This window comes from Protopterus annectens, chromosome 7.part0 (assembly GCF_019279795.1).
Source record: "Protopterus annectens isolate FY-2018-M chromosome 7.part0, PAN1.0, whole genome shotgun sequence".
In the NCBI taxonomy this organism is placed as follows: Eukaryota; Metazoa; Chordata; order Ceratodontiformes; family Protopteridae; genus Protopterus; species Protopterus annectens.
Window position 1 is genome coordinate 1,448,243,615 of NC_056739.1, and position 20,938 is coordinate 1,448,264,552.

The following is a 20,938-nucleotide window of genomic DNA, read 5'->3' on the forward strand; positions in this document are numbered from 1 at the left end:
ATTTCTCCTTAGCTTTCCTTATACAGCACCAGTAGTTTTTGCTGCCTCTTCTTTCTAAGTAGTAGTGGTAGTCAGCAATATTTAATAATCTTTTCCCTTTTTGCATTTCTGTGGTGATATAAGTGGATCCCACTTTACCAGGAATTGTATCACGGTTTTCACACATATTCTCTGCTTTAAAGTTTGCTTATATGGAACATGTGTAAAGAGAAGCCTGCTTACTTATACACCTTTAAGTACTGTTGCAGATAATATCAGAGTAGGTATTACTTACCTATATAAACGTTATCTTTTTCACACAGCTAGTCTTTCAGTTTTAATGCCAAATACCTGTGCTATGTTGCATACAATTCTGGTAACAGCACATTTATACTGGCATCAGTTTAAATGAACGACTTTGTATATGCAACGTTTTTAAAAATGACAGCACCTGTATTTCAGTATTCCTAATGTGGGATATTGTAGTGCTGATTATATGGCTGTCAGTATTTTCAAAATTGACATTTTCAACGTCAATCATATGATTTTCAAGCATTTGATAGTAAACTATATATATATATATATATATATATATATATATATATATATATATATATATATATGGTTCCACTTCATATCATCGAATTACCATTTCATTGAATTGCAAATCATTGAGACCAAATCATCGAAAACTCATTTCATCGAAAACTCATTTTATCGAATCTCAAATCATTGAAAACTATGAAGCAACTACAAATAACATCCCAGACACTTTGTATTATGTTTATGCAGGGGGGCAAGCCCCCCTACACCCCCCATGCGGGGACTCTGCCCCTCACACCCCCCGTAATTAAATATACCAACTCCAAGGTCGCACTACAGTGGGGTTAGGAAATTACCTTTTTCCCCCACTGTAGTGCGACCTTGGAGTTGGTATATTTATTTACGGGGGGTGTGGGGGGCAGAGCCCCCCACATGGGGGTGCAGGGGGCCTTGCCCCCCTGCATAAACGTAGTAAAAACATTATGGAATGTTATTTGTAGTTGCTTCATAGTTTTCAATGATTTGAGATTCGATGAAATGAGTTTTCGATGAAATGAGTTTTCGACGATTTGGTCTCCATGATTTGCAATTCGATGAAATGGTAATTCGATGATATGAAGTTGGAACCATATATATATATATATATATATATATATATATATGTGTGCATAGGTGCATGTTGCTTTATCAAAGAGCAACATATTGAGCCACAACTTATCAAGCACAAATCCTTGAAATGTACCCTATCAAAAAAGTAATCTTATTTGAAGGGGAGCAAGCCCTCCTGCAGTCCCCACACCCCCTGCTAATTATATATATATATATATATATATATATATATATATATATATATATATATATATATATATATGAACTCTGATTGGGGAAAAGGCAAATTCCCTAATCCCTACTGTACCTCAATCTCACACATTCACAAAGCCAGCACATTTGAGCAGTCAATTTTTGCTCAGCTGTGCTGGCTTCTTTCTGGGCTATGCTTTAAATTCATTGCATCGAGTGCTGAAAATGTTGAACGTATTTACTAGCAGCATGTTAATTCAAAATGTTAGTATTTTGAAAAATGCCAATAGCTGGTTGTGTGAGATTGTGGTTCAGCAATGAACAGAATGTTGCCCTTTCCGCAGCTGTAGTCTGTTCTCAGAATTAGTATACAGTATATAAGTAGCAGAGGTTGAAGGGTAAATGGGGGCTTGCCCTTGCATAGAAGATGCCTTTATTATTTTTCCAGTAATTTGAGTTGGGAATTTGTAGGTTTATATGCACTCAATATGCTGCAACAGAACCATATATATCTACGAGTATGTGTGTGTGTGTGTGTGTGTGTGTGTGTGTGTGTGTGTGTGTGTGTGTGTGTGTGTGTGTGTGTGTGTGTGTGTGTGTGTGTGTGTGTAGATACATAAATATATATATATATATATATATATATATATATATATATATGTATAGAGAGAGAGAGAGAGAGAGAAAGGGGGGGTTCAAAATATAAAAAAAGAAAGCATTTTTTGCATGGGATCAGCCCCTGCTTCATCCTCAGCATAATACACATAATAGCTCACACACCACTGTCTCACCTGTCAAGCCCTTAAGCCTAAACACAAAACGAAACATATTAGTCATAGGTGATTCCATCATGAGACACTCAGATGTCCCTCTCACCAGGCTGGATAAGAAGAAGATCATAGTCAGCTGTCTGGCAGGTTCTAGGATGCACCATATCACACCTGCACTCAGGTCTCTCAACAACAGGTACTGTTATGACTCAGTCATAGTCCATGTTGGTGCAAACAACTTAAGACATACCTCCCTGGACTATATGAAGAGAGACATGACAGTCCTTGGACTATGTGTATCAGGCTGGTATGTCCATAGGCTTAAGCAGTATTTTACCTTCACCTAGAATGATGCCTCAATACAAACAGAAAATGATTGACTTCAATAACTGGCTTAGTTTCTGATGTCATTCTAAGTGGATACAATATCTGCCGACGTGGGATGACATAATCGACAGACCTCAAGTCTTTGCCAGAGATGGTCTTCATCTGTCACCACTGGGATTTTGCCTACTGGCCAAGGTTCTTGCCACATCCATAGTGCCTTTTTTTGTGCAGTGTCTCAAGAACAAAATTCCACATATAAAAATTCTATCTAAAAGCAACCTCAGGGTTATGCTGCTAAATGCTAGGAGTCTTAACATGAAACTGCCTTACTGGAAGCAGTCCTCACCTTGGAAGACATAGACATTTGTGCAGTCACGGAAACCTAGGCTGTGGAGAGTACCCCAAACATATCAGGCTACACCTCCTTTCACACATTCAGACCACAAACTGAAGGCATTAAAACTAAAGGAGGTGGTGAATCAATATTCTTTCATGGCAAACACACCTCCAGATTGGTTAGACAGCATGACTCCCTGGAAATACTTCAGGTGTAATTAACTGTTGGTAGGACACCTGTTCAAGTCATTGCCCACTACAAGACCCCCTCCATTAATCAGGACACCCACTCTGCCTACTTGGATCTACTTGCGTCTATCAAGATACATCCAAACACCATGTTTTGGGCAAATTTAACTACCCATTCATTGACTGGGTAAATTACTTGGGCACAAACTCACTTGCCCAAAGGTTCCTCAATTTCATTAATTCCAATGCCCTGCACCAGCTGGTTGACATGGGGTGCCAACATCCTGAATCTGGTGCTTACCAATATGGGTGATCACTGTACCATTCTCACTATGAGGTCTTCCCTGGGGAGATCTGGCCACAAATCAGTCTCATTCAAAGTAACTATCACACCTAACCCCCCCACCCCCAGCAACACTAAACTCAAACCTTCTCCAAAGTAGATTATAACCTCTTACTGGATGGTATAAATAGCTTCACTGTATCTCCTCCCTCAGATGGAACTGGCAGCTATGCCATTTTCTAAATAAATGCTTTATACAAACACCTGTATAACTGCATTGACTCAGATGTACCTGACAGGACCAAAACAAGCTCCTCAAGGAAAAGCAAACCTGCCTGGTGGACAACTGCCATTAACAGGCTTTACAATAAGAGGAAGAAATTGTTGTCTAAGAGTAAGCGGGAGCAAGCCCCAAACTGGAAACACTCCCTCCTCAGCTTAAACAAGCAAATAAGACTTCTTATGAAGTCCTCCAGAGCTAACTATAAGCTAACTATGAATCCAAATTAGCTTTCTCATCTAAGGACAACCATAATGCATTGTTTAGTTACATCAGTAACCTAAAAGAAAAGACCCAGATTTGTGCCGAACTGTTAGTTAATGATACCACATATACTGAGCCTGTGGACATTGCTAACCTGTTAGCAAACAGGTTTGGTAAAGACTTCACTACCATGTCCCCAACACACGTACCCCCTAACATCCCTACTACCTGTCCTCTACCTTGTATCTCTAAAGAGCTGGTCGTGAACTCATCTATGGGACCTAATAACATCCTAGGCTGAGTCCTATATGGGCTCAAACAGGAATTAGCAGCACCACTGGGTTCTCTTTTCAATGATAGTCTAAGCACTGGCTTCATCCTAGCTGAATAGAATAAGGCCACCATTATCCCCTTGCACAAAAGTGGTGCTTCCACTGACCCTGGGAACTCTAGACCTATTAGCCTGACTAGCCTTATCTGTATGGCCATTGAGAGTATCATTGTGGACCTTATCAACAAATAAGTAATCTCCAAACACTTGATCCTACTCAATTTGGATTTGACAAAGGGAGATCATGCCTGTTAAACCTGGTGGACTTCTTTGAGACAGTCACCAAGGACCTTGATGAGGGGGAAATTGTCCATACAGCCTACCAAGATTTAGCCAAGGCTTTTGACACTATCCCCTGCTCAGACATCATTGACAAACTCACCCAGCTAGGTATCAACCCTTATCTCATTGGATGGGTAACTAACTGGCTCACTGACAGAACCCATATAGTCAAAATAGAGGACTCCATCTCCAACAGCAGACCTGTAACCAGTGGTGTTCCACAGGGACCAGTCCTGGGCCCTCTATTGTTTGGAATGTATTTCTCCGAAGTACTAGCTAAAACTAAAGGTCTGTGGCTGACCCATTTGCTGATGACTGTAAAATGTGAGTGATCCTGCAATCTCCAAATGATGTCAACATCCTACAAGACGGTCTTACATAAGCAAATGATTGGTGCCAAAGTCATGACCTTAAACTCAGTGCAAAACAATGTGTTATCATCCCTTTCAGTAACAGCAATGTTCCTGCTAAGTACAACATCAATTACAACACCCTAAATATGCACTCAGTGGTGAGAGACCTGGGCACACAGATTGACATCAACCTTACCTTTGATCACCATGTCACCACAGTGGTAAGAAGAGCATTTTACATTGCTCATCTCATAAATAAGGGCATTGCCTCCAGAAAAAAGAAGTTATAACCTCCTTGTACTCTTCCCTCATCAGGCCAATAATTGAGTACAATGTCCCTTTTGGTATGCAGAAACTGGAGAGACCACAAAGGTTCCTCACAAGGAAAATTCAAGGTTTTCAGCATCTCTCCTATGAGGACCATCTGAAATGTATTTATTTATTCCAGTTTGATGACCGGGGAGGTCCACTGGGCTTCGCGAGCCTGTTTTCAGTGGAGGCCCGGGGAGAAAAGCTCCACAATACAAAGTTTAATTACATGATTAATTACAAAGATTAATTACAAAGAAAGTTAGGATTACAAACAACAGGTAGCATTCAAAAAAGAAAAAGAGAAAAAAAAAATTACAGTTTAGTTCCACTGGGCTTAGGTAGCCTGCTTTCAGTGGAGGCTTGGGGAGAAAAGCTCCACAATACAAAGTTTAATTGCATGATTGCTTTCAGTGGAGGCTCGGGGAGAAAAGCTCCACAGCACAAAATTTAATTACATGATTAATTACAAAGAAAGTTAGGATTGCACACAACAGGTAGCATTTAAAGGAGAGAAAAATATATATACAGTTTAGTTCAGCAGTAAAAACAGGCATATAGTATCATGGCTGGATTTTACTGTTTGGTTACATATATAATCAACAATTTAAAGTGAGGTTAGGAAGGTAAGAAGGTTAGCCTAGTGTAAAGGGGGAGGAGAGCTTGAGAGGAATGGGTGGAAGAGTACAGTTGCATTTCCTGTTTAGATAGAGGTAAGAATGAAGTTGAGATTTGAAGTTATTAAGGTTGTCACAGGTCCTCAGTGTGGAGGGCAGAGCATTCCATTTTTTTAGCTAGGGAAAAAGATAGCAGAAGCTGCCCAGCTGGGCACTTGGGTTTTTGGATGGTGATCAAGTTTTGGTGGGTAGATCTAAGGGATCTGTGGGGGTTATAAGGTGCAGAATATTGGACAGTGCAGGGCAGTTAGGTTGGAACAATAATTTGTGGGCTGTGGTGATTTGGTGAAGGTCAAGTAGATTGGGGAGTTCAAGCCAATTTAGTGAGTGTAGGGAGGTGCAGTGATGAGAGGAGGATTTGGCATTCGTGGCAAATCTGGCTATTTTATTATAACATACTTCCAATTTGGAGGTGAGTGTGGAAGATAAATTAGTGAGCAGAGGAGCGCCATACAGTAGAGAGGGAAGAAGATAGATTGTGGTGAGAGTGGAAGGAGAGAGGAAGTGGTTGTTTCTGTAAAGTAGGCCTAGTTTTATGTGGGTTTTCTTGATATTTGGCTGAATGTGATTGTTAAATTTTAGGTGTTCATCAATGGTTACACCAAGAAGTTTGGCTGAGGGTACGACCTCGATAATGGAGTTGTTAAGGCTGGTGATTTGGAGTAAGTTTTTGTTAAAGGGGAAGATTTTGAGGGAGAGAATAGAAGGATCTTAGTTTTGTTGGCATTTAGTGAGAGGTGATTTTGGAGCATCCAATTTTCGGTGGTTGAGAAGGCAGTTTGTGTTAGAAGTTGGAGATCTTTTAGGTTAGAGGCACAACAGATCAAAGTGGAATCATCAGCATATTGCACAATTTTGGTATTAGGTATGGCTTTGTGGAAGTCGTTAATAAAGATATTGAATAGCAATGGGCCAAGAATGGAACCTTGGGGTACTCCAGTGGGGGTAGGGAGGAAAGTGGTGGTGGCCTGGCCCCATTTCATGGCTTGGGATCTATCAGAAAGATAGCTGGAGAACCAGGAAAGAGTTTTTTGGGAGAGGTTGAGGTTAGCAGATGATTTAGTAGGTGACTATGGGAGATGGTATCGAAGGCTTTAGATAAGTCTAGCAGAACAGAGGATACCATATTACCACAGTCATGAGCTAAATTGACAGAAAGGCGGAGTTGGTACTATGTCCTGGACAGAAGCCGTGTTGGGTTGGGGAGAATAGTTGGTGTTTGGTAAGGAATGGAAGGAGCTGCAGGTGGATGCATTTTTCAAGAAGTTTGGAGAGTGGGGAGAGGATGGCTATGGGGTAGAAATTGGAGGTGTTACAGTTTTTGCCACCCTTGTGAAGTGGAAGAATAAATGCAGTACACCACAGTTTGGATACATAGGATTCAAGTAATGATCTATTGATCAGGATGCTGATAGGCAGAGCAATATTGTCAGAGGCTATTTTTGGGAAGGAGGAAGGAATGCTGTCAGGGGCATTGGAGCAAGGTTTTAGTTTAGAGAGAAGTTTCTTTATTAGGTTGGTGGAGATGGGTTTGAGTTCGAAAGTGGGGGGGTTGAGCAGTAGGAGGTGGAGGGTTATTGTTGGTAAAGTTCTTGGTTAGCTCAGCAATAGAAGAGATGAAGAAGGTGTTGAATATTGTGGTAGTTTCAAGGTCAGATTTGCTGGTGTCAGTGCAAGGCTTGTTTTTTTGTACCAGACCTAAGGAGGGAATTAATAGAGTTCCAGAATTGTTTGGGGGTTTTATGTGATTTGCTTGTAGTTTGATGTAGTAAGACTTTTTGTCTTTAATGACTTGTTTTTTTGGCTATAGGTTTCACAGCTGTTTATATTTAAGTAAGATTTCTGGCTGTTTATGATGGAGGCAAGCTTTCCAGGTTTTATCTCTTTGTAGCATAATTTTTTTGGTGTCTTTGGTGAGCCATGGGGTGGTCTTTGATTTAACTCTTTTTGTTCTTACTGGTGCTAGGGAGTTAAGGACAGTTACAAATGTAGAACTGAAGTCGTCAACAGCTGCATCTAAAGGAAGAGTTTTTAAGGGGTTCCAGTTAGTTAGCTTAAGGGAGTCAGAGAAAGTAGTAAGGTTAAAGTTAGAGAGGTTACGGGTATGAATGAAGTGGTGGGAGTGTGGGAAAATGGGTGTAGCCTGATGGATGAAGGCATGGAGGTGTTCTCCTAATTGGTCAGGAATGATACCAGGATTTTACGACTTTGTTAGGATGGGATACTAGCATCCAGTCTAGTATGGAGCCTGGGGGTTGTTTTTGTTAGGCCTAGAAATAGAGTTAGTAAGTTGAGTAAAGTTAAATAGATTGATTGGCATGGTGGGATTGGGGTGAATAATTTTATTCCAGACAATATTTACATCTCCCGTGATGTAGGTTTCTAGCTTAATATTAGAGGAGGTCCAGCAGAGGATGTCATCCAGGGTATTTGTGTTATTACCAGGAGGAATATAGAGGGAAATGATACAGATGCTTTTATGGTTGTTTAGTTTTAGTAGGCCAGTTACAAGTTCAGCATTATTGAAAGAAGGGATAGGATTAGGGTATGGAGTGATGAACAAGTGGTTGGAGTAGATTAGGGCTACACCAACACCTCTTCGATTTTAGCGGTCAGAATGGAGAGATAGAAATCCAGGGGGAAGGAATTCAGAGTCGCTTATGTGAGGTTTTAGCCAGGTTTCAGAGATGGCTACAATGTCAGGTGAGTTGTGATTGAGCCAGGCGTGAAAGAGGGTTAATTTATTATTTATGCTTTGGGCATTGATGGTGAGGAATTTGAGGTATTTATTGGTGGATTTGTTGTTGCTGTTAGGGTGGTTTGTAGGAGAGTAGTTTGGTCCTGGATTGGGGTGAATGCCACCGCTAAGCAAAGGTGCATGAAAAGGGCAATACGTTTATATGGTTCACACTTTGATAAAGGTGGCTGGTAGAGAATAGGTTTAGGCTTGCAGTATTTAGTGGAGCTTGGGAAAAGTTTTACTTTTAAGAGAAGGATAGGATGGGAGGGAACTAATGAGGCTGAGATGTTGTGGAAATAGGCTGTGAGGGGTGTGGGGAGGAAGTGGTGATGGGTGTAAATGGATGTCGGTGTAGGAGGTGGTATGGTAAAGAGGTAGTAGAAGAAAGATGATGATAGATGTTGAGGTGAAGATGTGAGAAGGAAGAGTGGGCATGGTAGTTGAAGTCTGTCAGAAGTGATAAAGGGGAGAGTAATGGGAAATTTGGTGGGAGGGGGGTGTGGAAGTGAGAGTCAGGTTGGTTGGAGGGGGGTGGAGGATCAGTGTTTGAGGACTGGCTGGTGGAGAGGGAGGGGTTTTAGGAGGAGAATAAATGGAGGAGTACTGGGGGCAGGTGGGATTTGGGGGAAGAGTAGGGGAGCGGAGTGAGCCTGCAGGGCGAACAAAGCGGGATAGTGTAGCAGAGCGAGAGAGACCAGCTGAAAAAGTATCAGCCCCTACTGTTCACAGTAAAGGTAAGTAGGCTATTTGGTGGAAGACTGTGAGGAAAAAGCATTACTTTTATGTAAGAACAAAAGAAAAACAGATATAGGGGAGCTTTGTTGCTTAGATAGTTTAATGTAAGGGAGGGGGGTTAATATCAAGGTTTAGAGAGCGTGGTTTGGGATTTGGGAGACTTTGTTAAGTTACAAGAAAATAGAGGTAATGTTGGACATGTTGTTGTGTCTTTCGGTTTTTCCAGGTTAGAGGTCGCCACAACGGAACTCCGGTCCGCTAATGATTGTCAGTAGATTTTTACGTGCCGAGTTGCCGGCCCTGACGCAAAACATTCAGTGAAGGTACGCCCATTCGCGCATGTCTCCACACAGAGGATGTTCTAGCTGAGAATCAAACAGGACAACGTCTTACTGTGAGGCGACAACGCTACAGCAGCACCACCAAGTTGGACATAGGGGATTTAAAAGTGATACAAACTATAGGCTGAATGGCTGCTGCCACCTAGTGGAGAAAGGAAAGATAGCAGTCAGGAAAAAATAATAAATAGGTAAGTCTCTTATAGATTATACTACCTAGAGTTCAGAGACTAGAAATCAGAGAAATACAGGTGGGAGGGGGGTAATAGTGGTCTGTGGTAGGATGCTGATTCACACACATGGAAGGACAGGCTAACAAATAGGTAGTCTAAGATAAATGAGTCTAGTGCAAGGCAACATACATTCAATGGAAATAGTTATGGGAGTCCGCACCGAAGTTCTTTTTCTTGAATGGCCCATGCTAGCAGACAGGAATGCCCAGGAAAAAAAATGACAGAGGTTTTGCAGGAGGAAGTTCTTATATTCCAGAGGCTGGCAGGGACCTTCAGGAGTGGAGGACTGTGAAAAGAGAGTAAAAACATACGAGTTTAGGTAAGTAAAAGTAAATGAAGAAACAGGTAGAAAAGAAGGAGATGGGGGAGGTAAGTGAGTAGTGGTCAGCAGAGGAGGATGTAAAAAGATGTAGGGATAGATCTTGAAGAGGGGTATATATCTGAGGGAGAGTTGGAGTAAAGAGGAAGAATGGAAAAAAAAACAGCAAGGTATGGTTATAGGAGAATGCAGGAGTAGGCAAGGAGTGATGCAGTTGTCTGAGTTTTAATTCACTAATGACAAATCACACAAGCCCAAGTCAAATGCATTAACCCAGGTCAAATGTTGAGTTGTTGTCTTTCGGCTTTTCCTGGTTAGGGGTCGCCACAGTGAAACTCCGGTCCGCAAATGATTGGCAGTAGATTTTGATGAACGCCAAGGTGCCAGCTCAAAGTTCAACCTTCAATGAAGGCACGCCCATTTACGCATGTCTTTCGAATGCCCACCCAATCATGAGAGGACATGCAGACTCCACACAGAAGGCACTCCCTGCACTCCAGCCGAGAATCGAATGGGAGAACCTCTTGCTGTGTGGCAGCAACGCTACCACTGCACCACCGAGGATTACAGATTGCAATTGGTTAACATCATATTCAGGCAAACAATGCATGTAATATTATGTAGCATACAACTATAAAACTGCATAAAATGTCTAGACACTATTTAAAGATATATCATGAACTATATATAAATGAACAACATCAATTCAGGCAGACAATACATGTAAAATGAAGAAATAATACGTAGCATTTAACTATAAAACTGTATAACTATGTCTAGGCACTATATTAAGGTGTATCAAGATAACCAGGTAGAGCCAAAAAAGCACAACTTTCAAATATCAGTAAATAAGGATGTAATCAAGATATGCTAACATACAGCAATTCAGGTATTGCAAATAAGATCAACGCAATATCTAGTATGTTTTGACACTAAAGGTAGGGCTCATATGGTGCCGAAGCCATATAGGGATTACCACAGAAATAGCAGGCAGGTATACAACACTGTTAGGATGGCGTTCTTACACAAGCCACCATTTAATATTCATTAGCGAATCTAATGCTAAACACTGTACCCAGTTATGGCTCCTGATATGAGAGAGAAAGCAGAAAGCAGGCTCTTGTCTTATTTCAGCAAACACCCATTGTTTAGCTTACTGAGCAAGTTGAGTGCTAAAACTACGTTAAGCATAGAAATGTAAGTAATCGCTCAACCGCTCACCTGAAATACTGACCCTATGGTAAAAGGAAAGCAGGCTCTGGTTCCTGTTCAATCAACCCCTGTTAATTAACGTTCTTTAGTAAGTCAAGTGTGGAGACTGCATAATCGCAGGGATGTAAACCTCACTCAGCATTCGTCGATAAGATTGATCCCATGGCGTGAAATCACTGTCACTTTATTCTGTTTCATACAGACTACTCAGGGGTGATCTCTGCCTTGCATATAAGGCTGTCTTTGACCCTGCTTTATTGGAAATGCTGCATATCTGTAAGCCAAATGGTATGTGGCCTACTCTCTCTAAAGGGCTTATCCTGGTATGTGACATTAATAGAACCTGCTGGAGGGAAAGATTTGTCTCCCAGAGGTTACCACACTTTTAGAACAGACTCCCATTTCATGTCAAGCAGAGCACCTCATTGGCCCTCTTCAAACGTCACCTGGACAATTGGATGAGTAACCATAAATTCACCCCAGGGGTTCCACCTGTGTCCCTCTTGGACAGGGGTGATAGCTGCTGATCATGGAAATAAGGGTAAAACTTGGCTAGGCTTGAAGGGGTCCTAGGGTTATTAGCCTAGTAGCCTGCTATGATCCTATGATCCCCCGGACCCACTGCTAATTTTGTATTCTAAGTCTGAGAATGCACATCAGTGTGAAAAGGAGAATCTCTGTTTCCACACTGAATGTCGATCTCAAAGCATGTTTGACCAAAACTGAGTCAACAAATGTCATTCAACAAATCAGCATGCAAAGAAATGAAATACATGCTTTATGTGTCTATGTATGTATGTATGTACGTACGCACACACACACACACACACACACACACACACACACACACACACACACACACACACACACACACACACACACACACACACACACACAAAGGGAGACAAATAGATATATAAATATATGTACATAGGTTTAATATTTTTGAGCAAAATGCTCAAAAGTCAAAATCCATATGGATGGCATGCTATGGTTGACACAAATAGAAGGTTGACAGGTGTACAGGATCAGGAATCCCCAGAAAGGGGATTATGCCCTCTCCTTGGGGATTGTGAGATTGTGGAGTTAGTATATATAATTAGCAGAGGGTGTAGGAGAGCAAACACCCTCGCTGCTTGTTATTCTTGCTCTGAGGTCACTTCAGAGCATATACAGTAGGGAGTCAATGTTCATGTTTCTGTGTAAACATTATGGACATTGATGTTCCATCAATTAAATCTAGAATAATGCATCCATATGTGTTTGGGCCTACACTGACACACACACACAAAAACAGTTGCGGCACAATGGTATTGTGGAAGGAGAGAGAAAGAGAGAGATGAACAGAAGAGAACTAAAGAGAAGGTAAGGATCAATGGATAGGATAGAATCAGGGACTGGAAGGACAGGAGTGGAGGCTTTTTTATTCTGTGGTGATTGAACATAAAATTACAGACCAAGTTTGCTTCAAAAAGCCATTTTATCAGTTTTATAATTAGTGGTTAAGGAGTTATTAGCCCAAGAATAGACAGAAGTTTATGTGTTTATCTATGGCACTAATGAAGGCAGTGTTGCCATCGTTTTTATTTATTCTCAAAGACAAAGTGCAGGACTGTGACTAGGTTCTAAGGCTACAGGTATGTTGATATCATTTTCATTAAAGTTGTAGAACAAAAAACTTGTCAGGTTTATAACTCATATTAGACAAAGGGCAAACTGTACAAGAATACCTTGATTGGAGAATGAGCATTCTCCAGCACGGTATTAATGTACAAGTAATGCCCACTGAGAAGAACGAGTTTGCTGCTTAACAGCTGCTTATCAAGCCGCCGTGGAGCTCAGACTGAGGAAACGGAACGGCCACCATTATTTTACTCTCGCTAAGCAGTGTTTTTGCTGTTTAGCGAGTGTAAAATATAAAAATAGAAGACAGAAGGGTATGTGTGTGTCTGTGTGTTTATGTCTGTGTGTAAGTGTATACATGCATATCAATGAGAGTGAACAAGTCGTTATTTTACACTTACTAAGCAGCGCTTTTGCTGTTTAGCGAGTGTAAAATAAAAAGAGAAAAAAAAGAAAATGCAGCGTGTGTGAGAGAGTGTATGCATGTATGTAAGTAAGAGAGAGATCATGTGTCTCTGTGTGTGTGTGTGTGTGTGTGTGTGTGTGTGTGTATGTGTGTGTGTGAATGGGTACATGAAAACAGAGAGACTCTGTGTGTGTGTGTGTGTGTGTGTGTGTGTGTGTGTGTGTGTGTGTGTGTGTGTGTGTGTGTGTGTCTGCATGTGTGTGTGAATGGGTACAAGAAAACAGAGAGACTCTGTGTGTGTGTGTGTGTGTGTGTGTGTGTGTGTGTGTGTGTGTGTGTGTGTGTGTGTGTGTGTGTGTGTGTGTGTGTGTGTGTGTGTGTGTGTGTGTGTGTGTGTGTGTGTGTCTGCATGTGTGTGAATGGGTACATGAAAACAGAGAGACTCTGTGTGTGTGTGTGTGTGTGTGTGTGTGTGTGTGTGTGTGTGTGTGTGTGAGATAGAAAGAGAGAGAGAGAGATGGATGGAGAGAGTGAGAAAGAAAACAAGAGTGATGTGTGAGTGAATGCATGTATGTAAGCAGAGGACACTGCCTGTGAGAGAGATCAAGAATGACTGAGACTGAATGTGTGTATGAAAGCAACTGGAGACGTGAAAAATTGAGAAAGAGGGTGAGACAGACCTTGTGTGAGTGAATGTGTGTATGAAAGCAGAGGAGGCTGTGTGTGCATATGTATGTGTGTGAAAGCAGAAGAGACTGTGTGTGTGTGTATGGGAAAGATAATGGGCTGTATGTAAAATTGTTGTGTTTCACTTACTTATTTTTTTTAACCACTATATTATTTTTTATATATATTTGATGTAAAAATGCTTCCTCCAACACCATTAACATATACTACAGCAAGTTTGAAACAGTAGGCGGAGAAACTATTTTACATTAAAAATATATATAAAAAAATAATATAGTACTTAAAAAAATAAATAAGCAAGTAAAACACAACAATTTTACAGAGACCCCATTGTCTAAGCACAATAATGCCCTCCAGGGTGTGTGTTAATGTGTAATTAACCCCCTTCCAGGGGTGTAGAGGCCCAACACCGCACCCCTGGGTGGGCATTAATTGCACATTAACACACACCCTGTTAGGCATTATTGCTTCCTTATTTGCTATTCGGTTGTGATTAAATGAAGTGTTGAATTGGTTCTGACCAAGATAGTTTATACAGAGAAATGCAATAGTGAGCTAAGCTGTGAATTTAGTTATGCAGTTGTATGCCTGTGCTAACTTACTATGCTGAGTGGAAGGGAAATTTCTAGAAATTGCTTGTGCTAAGTCGCGCAAAGATGCTGAGAAATGGTTTTGTTATGTGCAACATAGCAAGCTTTTGGTTAGTCTCTATTGTTTTTGATCTGTCAACTGAATATAAATTCAAAGTCTACAATAATACCTAACAGTTCAATGTTATTAATGACTTTGATTTGGTATTTGTCCTTAGTGTGAATTTTGTGGTGGGGATTGGGCAATGGTGCTAGGAGAGAAACAAAAAGAAGTTATGCACTTACCATAATGTTCCATGTGAGTTGTTCATCTTGCCTTCATTCTTACCAGGCTTGCCACCCCTCCGTTTTTTTTCCGGACTATCAGGAAATCAAATCGATTCTCCGGTAGTCTGGAAAACACTGTACAAACTCCGGTATTCTGTTTCAAAAAGGAAACGGACTATCGGAGTTTGTAAATCGGCTGATTTACTATGCTTTTTTTACAGAAAAGCATAGCAAATCAGCCAAAAGCAGGCGGCGGGAATGAAAAAAGAGGGCGTTCCCGTTGATCGGCTGATTTACTATGCTTTTTTTACAGAAAAGCATAGCAAATCAGCCAAAAGGAGGCGGCGGGAAACGAAAAAAGAGGGCGTTCCCGTTGAGTGATGCTGTCGTGACATCACAAAATAGGCGGTATGTTGGCGGGAGAGGGGGTGGGGCGGGCGGGGTTACTGGTGACGCGAGGGGCATGGCGTGGCTCCGGTTTTAGCCGTGAACGAAGGTGGCAACCCTAATTCTTACACATGGGTTCAGAGCCGATCCTTCAGCTCCAAGTCGGCCGCTTTCACAAGCTCAAGGTTTTAGAGTAGCTCGAGGCCAATTTCCTATCCCATGATGCTCTCTGTCTCACGTCAGATCTAGTTTGCTGATCCCAACATGTATAACATGATAACACATAAACAGTACTCCAGCTGGAGTAAGAAATCCTAGAACAAGACCCACCAGACTGCAAAGTCTTACTCATTCGAGAAGCCTGGAGGAGGAAGGCCGGTGGGAATGTAAGAATGAAGGCAAGATGAACAACTCACATGGAACGTTATGGTAAGTACATAACTTTTTTATGTGAAGTTGTTCAATCTCGCCGTTCATTCTTACACATGGTTATCATCCTAAGTACCCTTCATCCTGGGTAGCTCATGGGAGTATATTCCTAAGGACAGTGGAACCAAAGGAAGCCCTTTCTCTGAAGGCCCTATCTACTTTGTAATGCGTGATGAAGGTATGAGGCTTAGACCAAGTGGCAGCTGCACATATAGTGTCCAAAGGCAGCCTAGCTGCATAAGCTGAGGAAGTAGAAACAGCCCTAGTGGAATGCACTTTCACGCTATGTCCTAATGGTTGATTCACTGAGGAATATGTGAATTTTATCCAATCAGTTAACCATTTGGAAAGAGTAACTTTGGATACTGGTAGCCCTTTCTTGGTGTCAGCATGAGAAACAAAGAGTTGTTCTGATTTTCTAAATTCTTTTGTTCTTTCCAAATAGAATCTTAATTGCCTGTGAACATCAAGTTTATGTAATATATACTCCAACTTGTTAGAATGGTTACTGAAGAAAGTTGGAAGTTCAATAGTTTGATTCAGATTAGCTTCTGAACATACCTTTGGAAGGAAGGAAGAGTTACTCCTCAGTGACACTCTGTCGGGCTGAAACACCAAATATAAGAGTTTGATAGATAGGCCCTGAAGTTCAGACATTCTATGTGCTGAAGTAATGGCTACCAAAAAGATAGTTTTCCAACAGAGAAATTTTAATCGGCAGGATGATGCAGGCTCAAAAGAAGGAAGAATAATCCGTGATAACACAAAATTCAGATTCCAGGGAGTAAAAGGTTGTCTAACTGGTGGTCTAAGATATATGGTACCTTTTAAGAAGGCCCTACATAATCTGTGGGACTTTAGGTTTGAAGCTTCAGATCTGAGGTGAAAATTCGAAATTGCAGCCAACTGAACTTGTATGGTGGCAGCTGCAGCACCTTCATTAAAAAGCTTAGTCAGGAATTCTAAAATGCTAGCAATTGGGGTGACATATGGGTCAAAATTATTTTGCGAAGCCCAAAAAGCAAATTGCTTCCATTTGCTGGCATACAACTTTCTGGTGGAAGCTTTCTGAGAGGATACAAGGATATGCTGTACCTCAGAAGAGAAATCGTGTGACCTGGCTAAGTTGAAAATTGGAGCAGCCAAGCTGTCAATCTGAGGGAATGAAGAGAAGGATGAAGAGCCCCTGATGAATGTGTCAGTAGATCTGGAACTGGGTCCAGAATCCAAGGTTCCTCTAGTTGGTAGAGTCAAAGGAAGGGGAACCAAATCTGTCAAGGCCAAAACAGGGCTATTAAAATTACAGTCCTCCCCAGAGCTTTGGCTTTCTGCAAGAATTTCGGAATCAGGGGAATTGGTGGAAAGGCATATAGGAGTCCCAGGGGCCAATCATGTCTGAGCGAATCCCTTGGGCTGTCCCCTGGTGGGGGATTCAGGGCAAAGTAGCTTCTGCATTTGGCATTCATAGGGGATGCAAACAGGTTGCAGCAAGGCTGGCCCCATCTGCAGAAAATCACCTCCACAACTTCATCTTTGAGGGACCACTCATGCGGCATCAGAATGGCTCTGCTCAGTTTGTCCGCGATCACGTTGAATTTCCCCAGGATGTGCATTGCTGTCAGAAAGCACCCAGTGAATACAGCCTACTGCCAAACTCTCAGGGCATCTCGACATAAGGGGTAAGACTTGGTTCCCCCTTGCTTGTTGATATACCAGACTACAGATATGTTGTTGGTCTGGATCGCAATCATCCCCAGAGATAGAGAGCCGTGGAAATATTGCAACTCCAAAAGTACTGCTCTCAGCTCCAGGACATTGATGTGCCACTGTGACTCTGTCTCTGACCAGGTGCCTTGGGCTGTTCTTCCCTGAAAAAGCCCCCCAACCTATCAGAGAAGCGTCCGTGGTCACCGTGGCTGATAGTGGAGGAAGAACAAATGGGTGACCTACTGTTACATGATGGCTGGTCAGCCACCATTGAAGATCCTTTCTGCATGAATCTGTAATGATTATCAAGAATGACATCAGAAGCTGTTAGTAAGACCACTGGGTGAAGAGTAACCATTGAAGAATTCTCATGTGCATATGCCCCAGAGGAACTGCTATGAGCGTTGCTGCCATAGTACCTAGTAGTTTCAACACTTGAGAGGCTGGTACTTTTTTTCCTCATCAGAATATCTGATACCTGTTGTCAGAGGGTGACTATTCTGTCCATTGGCAATTTTACCATGGCAGTGGTGGTGTCTAAGTCTGCTCCGATAAAGGAGATATGCTGCAATGGTGACAATGCAGACTTGTCAAAATTTATAGTTATTCCTAACTGAGAACACAGATTGAGAGTGTGATCCCTGGATTGAAGTAGTTGATGCCTGGAGGTGGCAGTGAGGAGCCAGTTGTCCAGATACAGAAATACTCAGAATCCTAGATGCCTCAGGTGAGTCTTAACTACTGCCATGCATTTGGTAAACACTCTGGGGGCTGTCGTGAGACCAAAGGGCAGTGCTCGGAACTGATAGTGACTAGCTCCCAGCCGGAAATGCAAGTGATCTCTGGATGGTCTGGCCATTTTGATGTGATAGTACGCATCCTTGAAATCTATAGAGCACATCCAATCACCCATTCCTAGAAACGGAAGAATTGATTGAAGAGTAACCATCCGGAACTTCTTCTTTACAAAGGTGTTGTGGTCTGCTGAGGTCCAAGATGGGCCTCCAGTCCCCCATCTTCTTTGGAACTAAAAAGAATCTGGAGTAGGTTCCAGAGCCTATTTGGCATGTTGGGACTGGCTGAATGACACTTTTCCTACATCCTTTGAATTTCTATGGCTGCTTGATCCTTGAGACTGGGTGGAACATTTGGCATTTTCCTTCGTACAGGTGGGGGTTCTGAGAATGGAATGACATAACCTCTGGTAACAATTATTTGTATCTAAGAATCTTTTGTAATTTCTAGCCAGGCGTCTGGATACAAAGAAAAGTGACCCCTGACTGCCTCCAGAGTAGGACAGTCGGGCCTTCTTTCAGGAGCGCTGGTAGGGCTTGCCAAAGAACTGATCCCTGTTGCCCTGGTTTTGCGGACCCTCTCTGCCACCTGGGTGCTGTCTTCAATTATTACCCCCTCCTCTGCCCCTGGAGGGGGGGTTCACTACGTGTGTTCTGAAAAGCTCCTTGGTTCTTCCGAAACCACATTTTTCCTCCCCTTTGCCCTTTGGGGTACGGTCTAGTAGGGGTCTAGTAGGGGTGGAAAAACTGACTCCTACGGCAGATAGAGTCTTTCCATCTTGCTCACACTTAGTAAGTGTCTCCTTCACTTTAGGCCCGAAAAGGGACGAGCCATCAAATGGGGTATTAACGAAGGAAGACTTGATGGCTTCTGTAAAGGAGCATAAGCGCATTCAGGAATGTCTCCTAAGAGCTATTGCTGAACCCGTTGCCCGACTCGAATCATCTGCTGCATAAGAAATGAGCCGCATGGATGAGTTAACTATGGAATTAAAGGTATTGAGCTGGCCTGTCACCTTATCAGGAATGCCTTCAGCTGTACTACCCTGTAGAGTATCTTCAAGATCTTTTAGGGATCTCTTTGAAGGTGGGTAAAATGTGTCAAATAGCTGAGCGATCGCATAGCAAAAGTCACTGAACTAAAGATGTGTTTCCCATACCTGTCCATAGTCCTGGAATCTCTATTAGGAGGATGGACAGTAGAAGAGGTTTCAGACATCTCTTTACTGGTGGCCGCTGCCACCACTATGGCATCAACTGGCACTTCCTTGGTAAGGAACATTTTGTCTTGGGGTGATGTAATAAATTTCTTGATCCTCTGAGGGTCAGGTTCCACAGTATCAGGAGACTGCCATGCCCTTCGAGCAACCAACTCCATTAGTTAATCAAAGGATGGAGTCACCCAGGAGGTGGTGGGTTGAGACTCAAAGGCCTTCAGGAGCACCGACTCATCATTAGTAGGGCTAATGGACGGCCAGTCAGCCCTCTGCTTAAGGACTTCAAGGATATCAGCAAAGGAGATATCCTCTGAGGGGGACCGAGGGGACCCTTCTGACTCCTCTAAATCTGTGTCTGATGTGATAGACTCCTGTGGGGAGTCTAAATGTCTCCTCTTGCAAAACTTCTTCCTGGGAACCTCATCAGTGGGAGCTTCTGGTGAGGTCTCAGTAGAACATGGGTCACCCAATGGGGCCACCTGAGGCTCTGGGTCTCAACGCTTTACAGGGACCTGTGATGTAGAGGTAAAAAGTGGCACTTTAGGGGAGGACGTGGAAGGCCCTGATGACGTAGGAATCTTGGAAGACATAACCCTCTTTATGGCATCGAAGGCTCCACTATTCTGAGGTGAGGAAGCAGCCAGTTCTAAAAAAAAGATGGCAACCTCTCCAGAGCTGACACAGTGGGCTCTAACCCAGAGGAAGGAGCTAAGCTCATACATGCCGAAGCTTCGAGGGGAATGGTGGGAACCAACCCATCGGTTCGACTCCCCCCCCCCCACCCAGAGCTGACCAGAGAGTGTTGGCTCCCATTCTCCTCTAACGGCACCAAAGTCATCTGAGTTGACGGAACTGATGGCACTGGAACAGGCCTCAGCTCCAAAAGTTCCACAATCATCAGTTCCACCTCCCTGGCTCCAAAGGCCCGGCTTGGCTCGGAGGAGGAGTAGACAAAGCAGGTAAAATAGTCTTTGGCTCCGAAACTGGTTGGGCTGATGTCAATAATTTGGCTAGTGCCAGATTCTCGAGAAGCCTCTGCACCACTCGGTCCACATCCACATCGAAGAAGGTTCTCAAAGTACGAGTAGACGGTATCGAAGAAGCTACAGACTGCAAAATGGGTGACTTCAAAGTTTCAAAGACCGGATCCAAAACCGGGGACCAGCTCTGAAACACAAGCTCAGTGCTTGGTTCCGAAGATTGCAGAACCAGTGACCGCACCTTCTCAGCAAGGCTTGGAGCCGATGACTTCGGCTCCAAAGAAGCTTTAGATGACTTCAAACCCTTCAAAGATTTTGAAGTCTGGTCGGCCTTATCCAATGATTCCTAGAAATCTGGTTTCAGCAAACCCCTGTCAACCAGTTTTCTTCTGTGTTCCAGTAATACTCTGCTACTAAAGGAGTGACAGATGGAGCAGTCCTCCTGAAGCTGGACTGCCCCCAAACAGTACACACAACGACATGCAGATCAGCTATAGACATTTTCTGCCCACACTTAGGGAATTTCTTAAAGCCAGACTTTTGCTTTTCTTTCTCTTTATGATCAGCCATCTTAGAAACAAACAGTATATAACTCAGTTTGTGAATTATT

General features: G+C 42.6%; 1 protein-coding gene across 1 annotated transcript in view; it reads right to left on the bottom strand.

The window, feature by feature from the left end:
• The window catches only part of IL5RA (interleukin 5 receptor subunit alpha), a 194,986-nt gene extending 194,820 nt beyond the window's left edge, over positions 1-166 (bottom strand). Inside the window, exon 1 of the mRNA XM_044076405.1 lies at positions 1-166. This exon is cut by the window's left edge and continues 170 nt beyond it. Coding sequence (XP_043932340.1) covers positions 1-166 — 166 coding nt within the window.
• Positions 167-20,938: the final 20,772 nt, after the last annotated feature.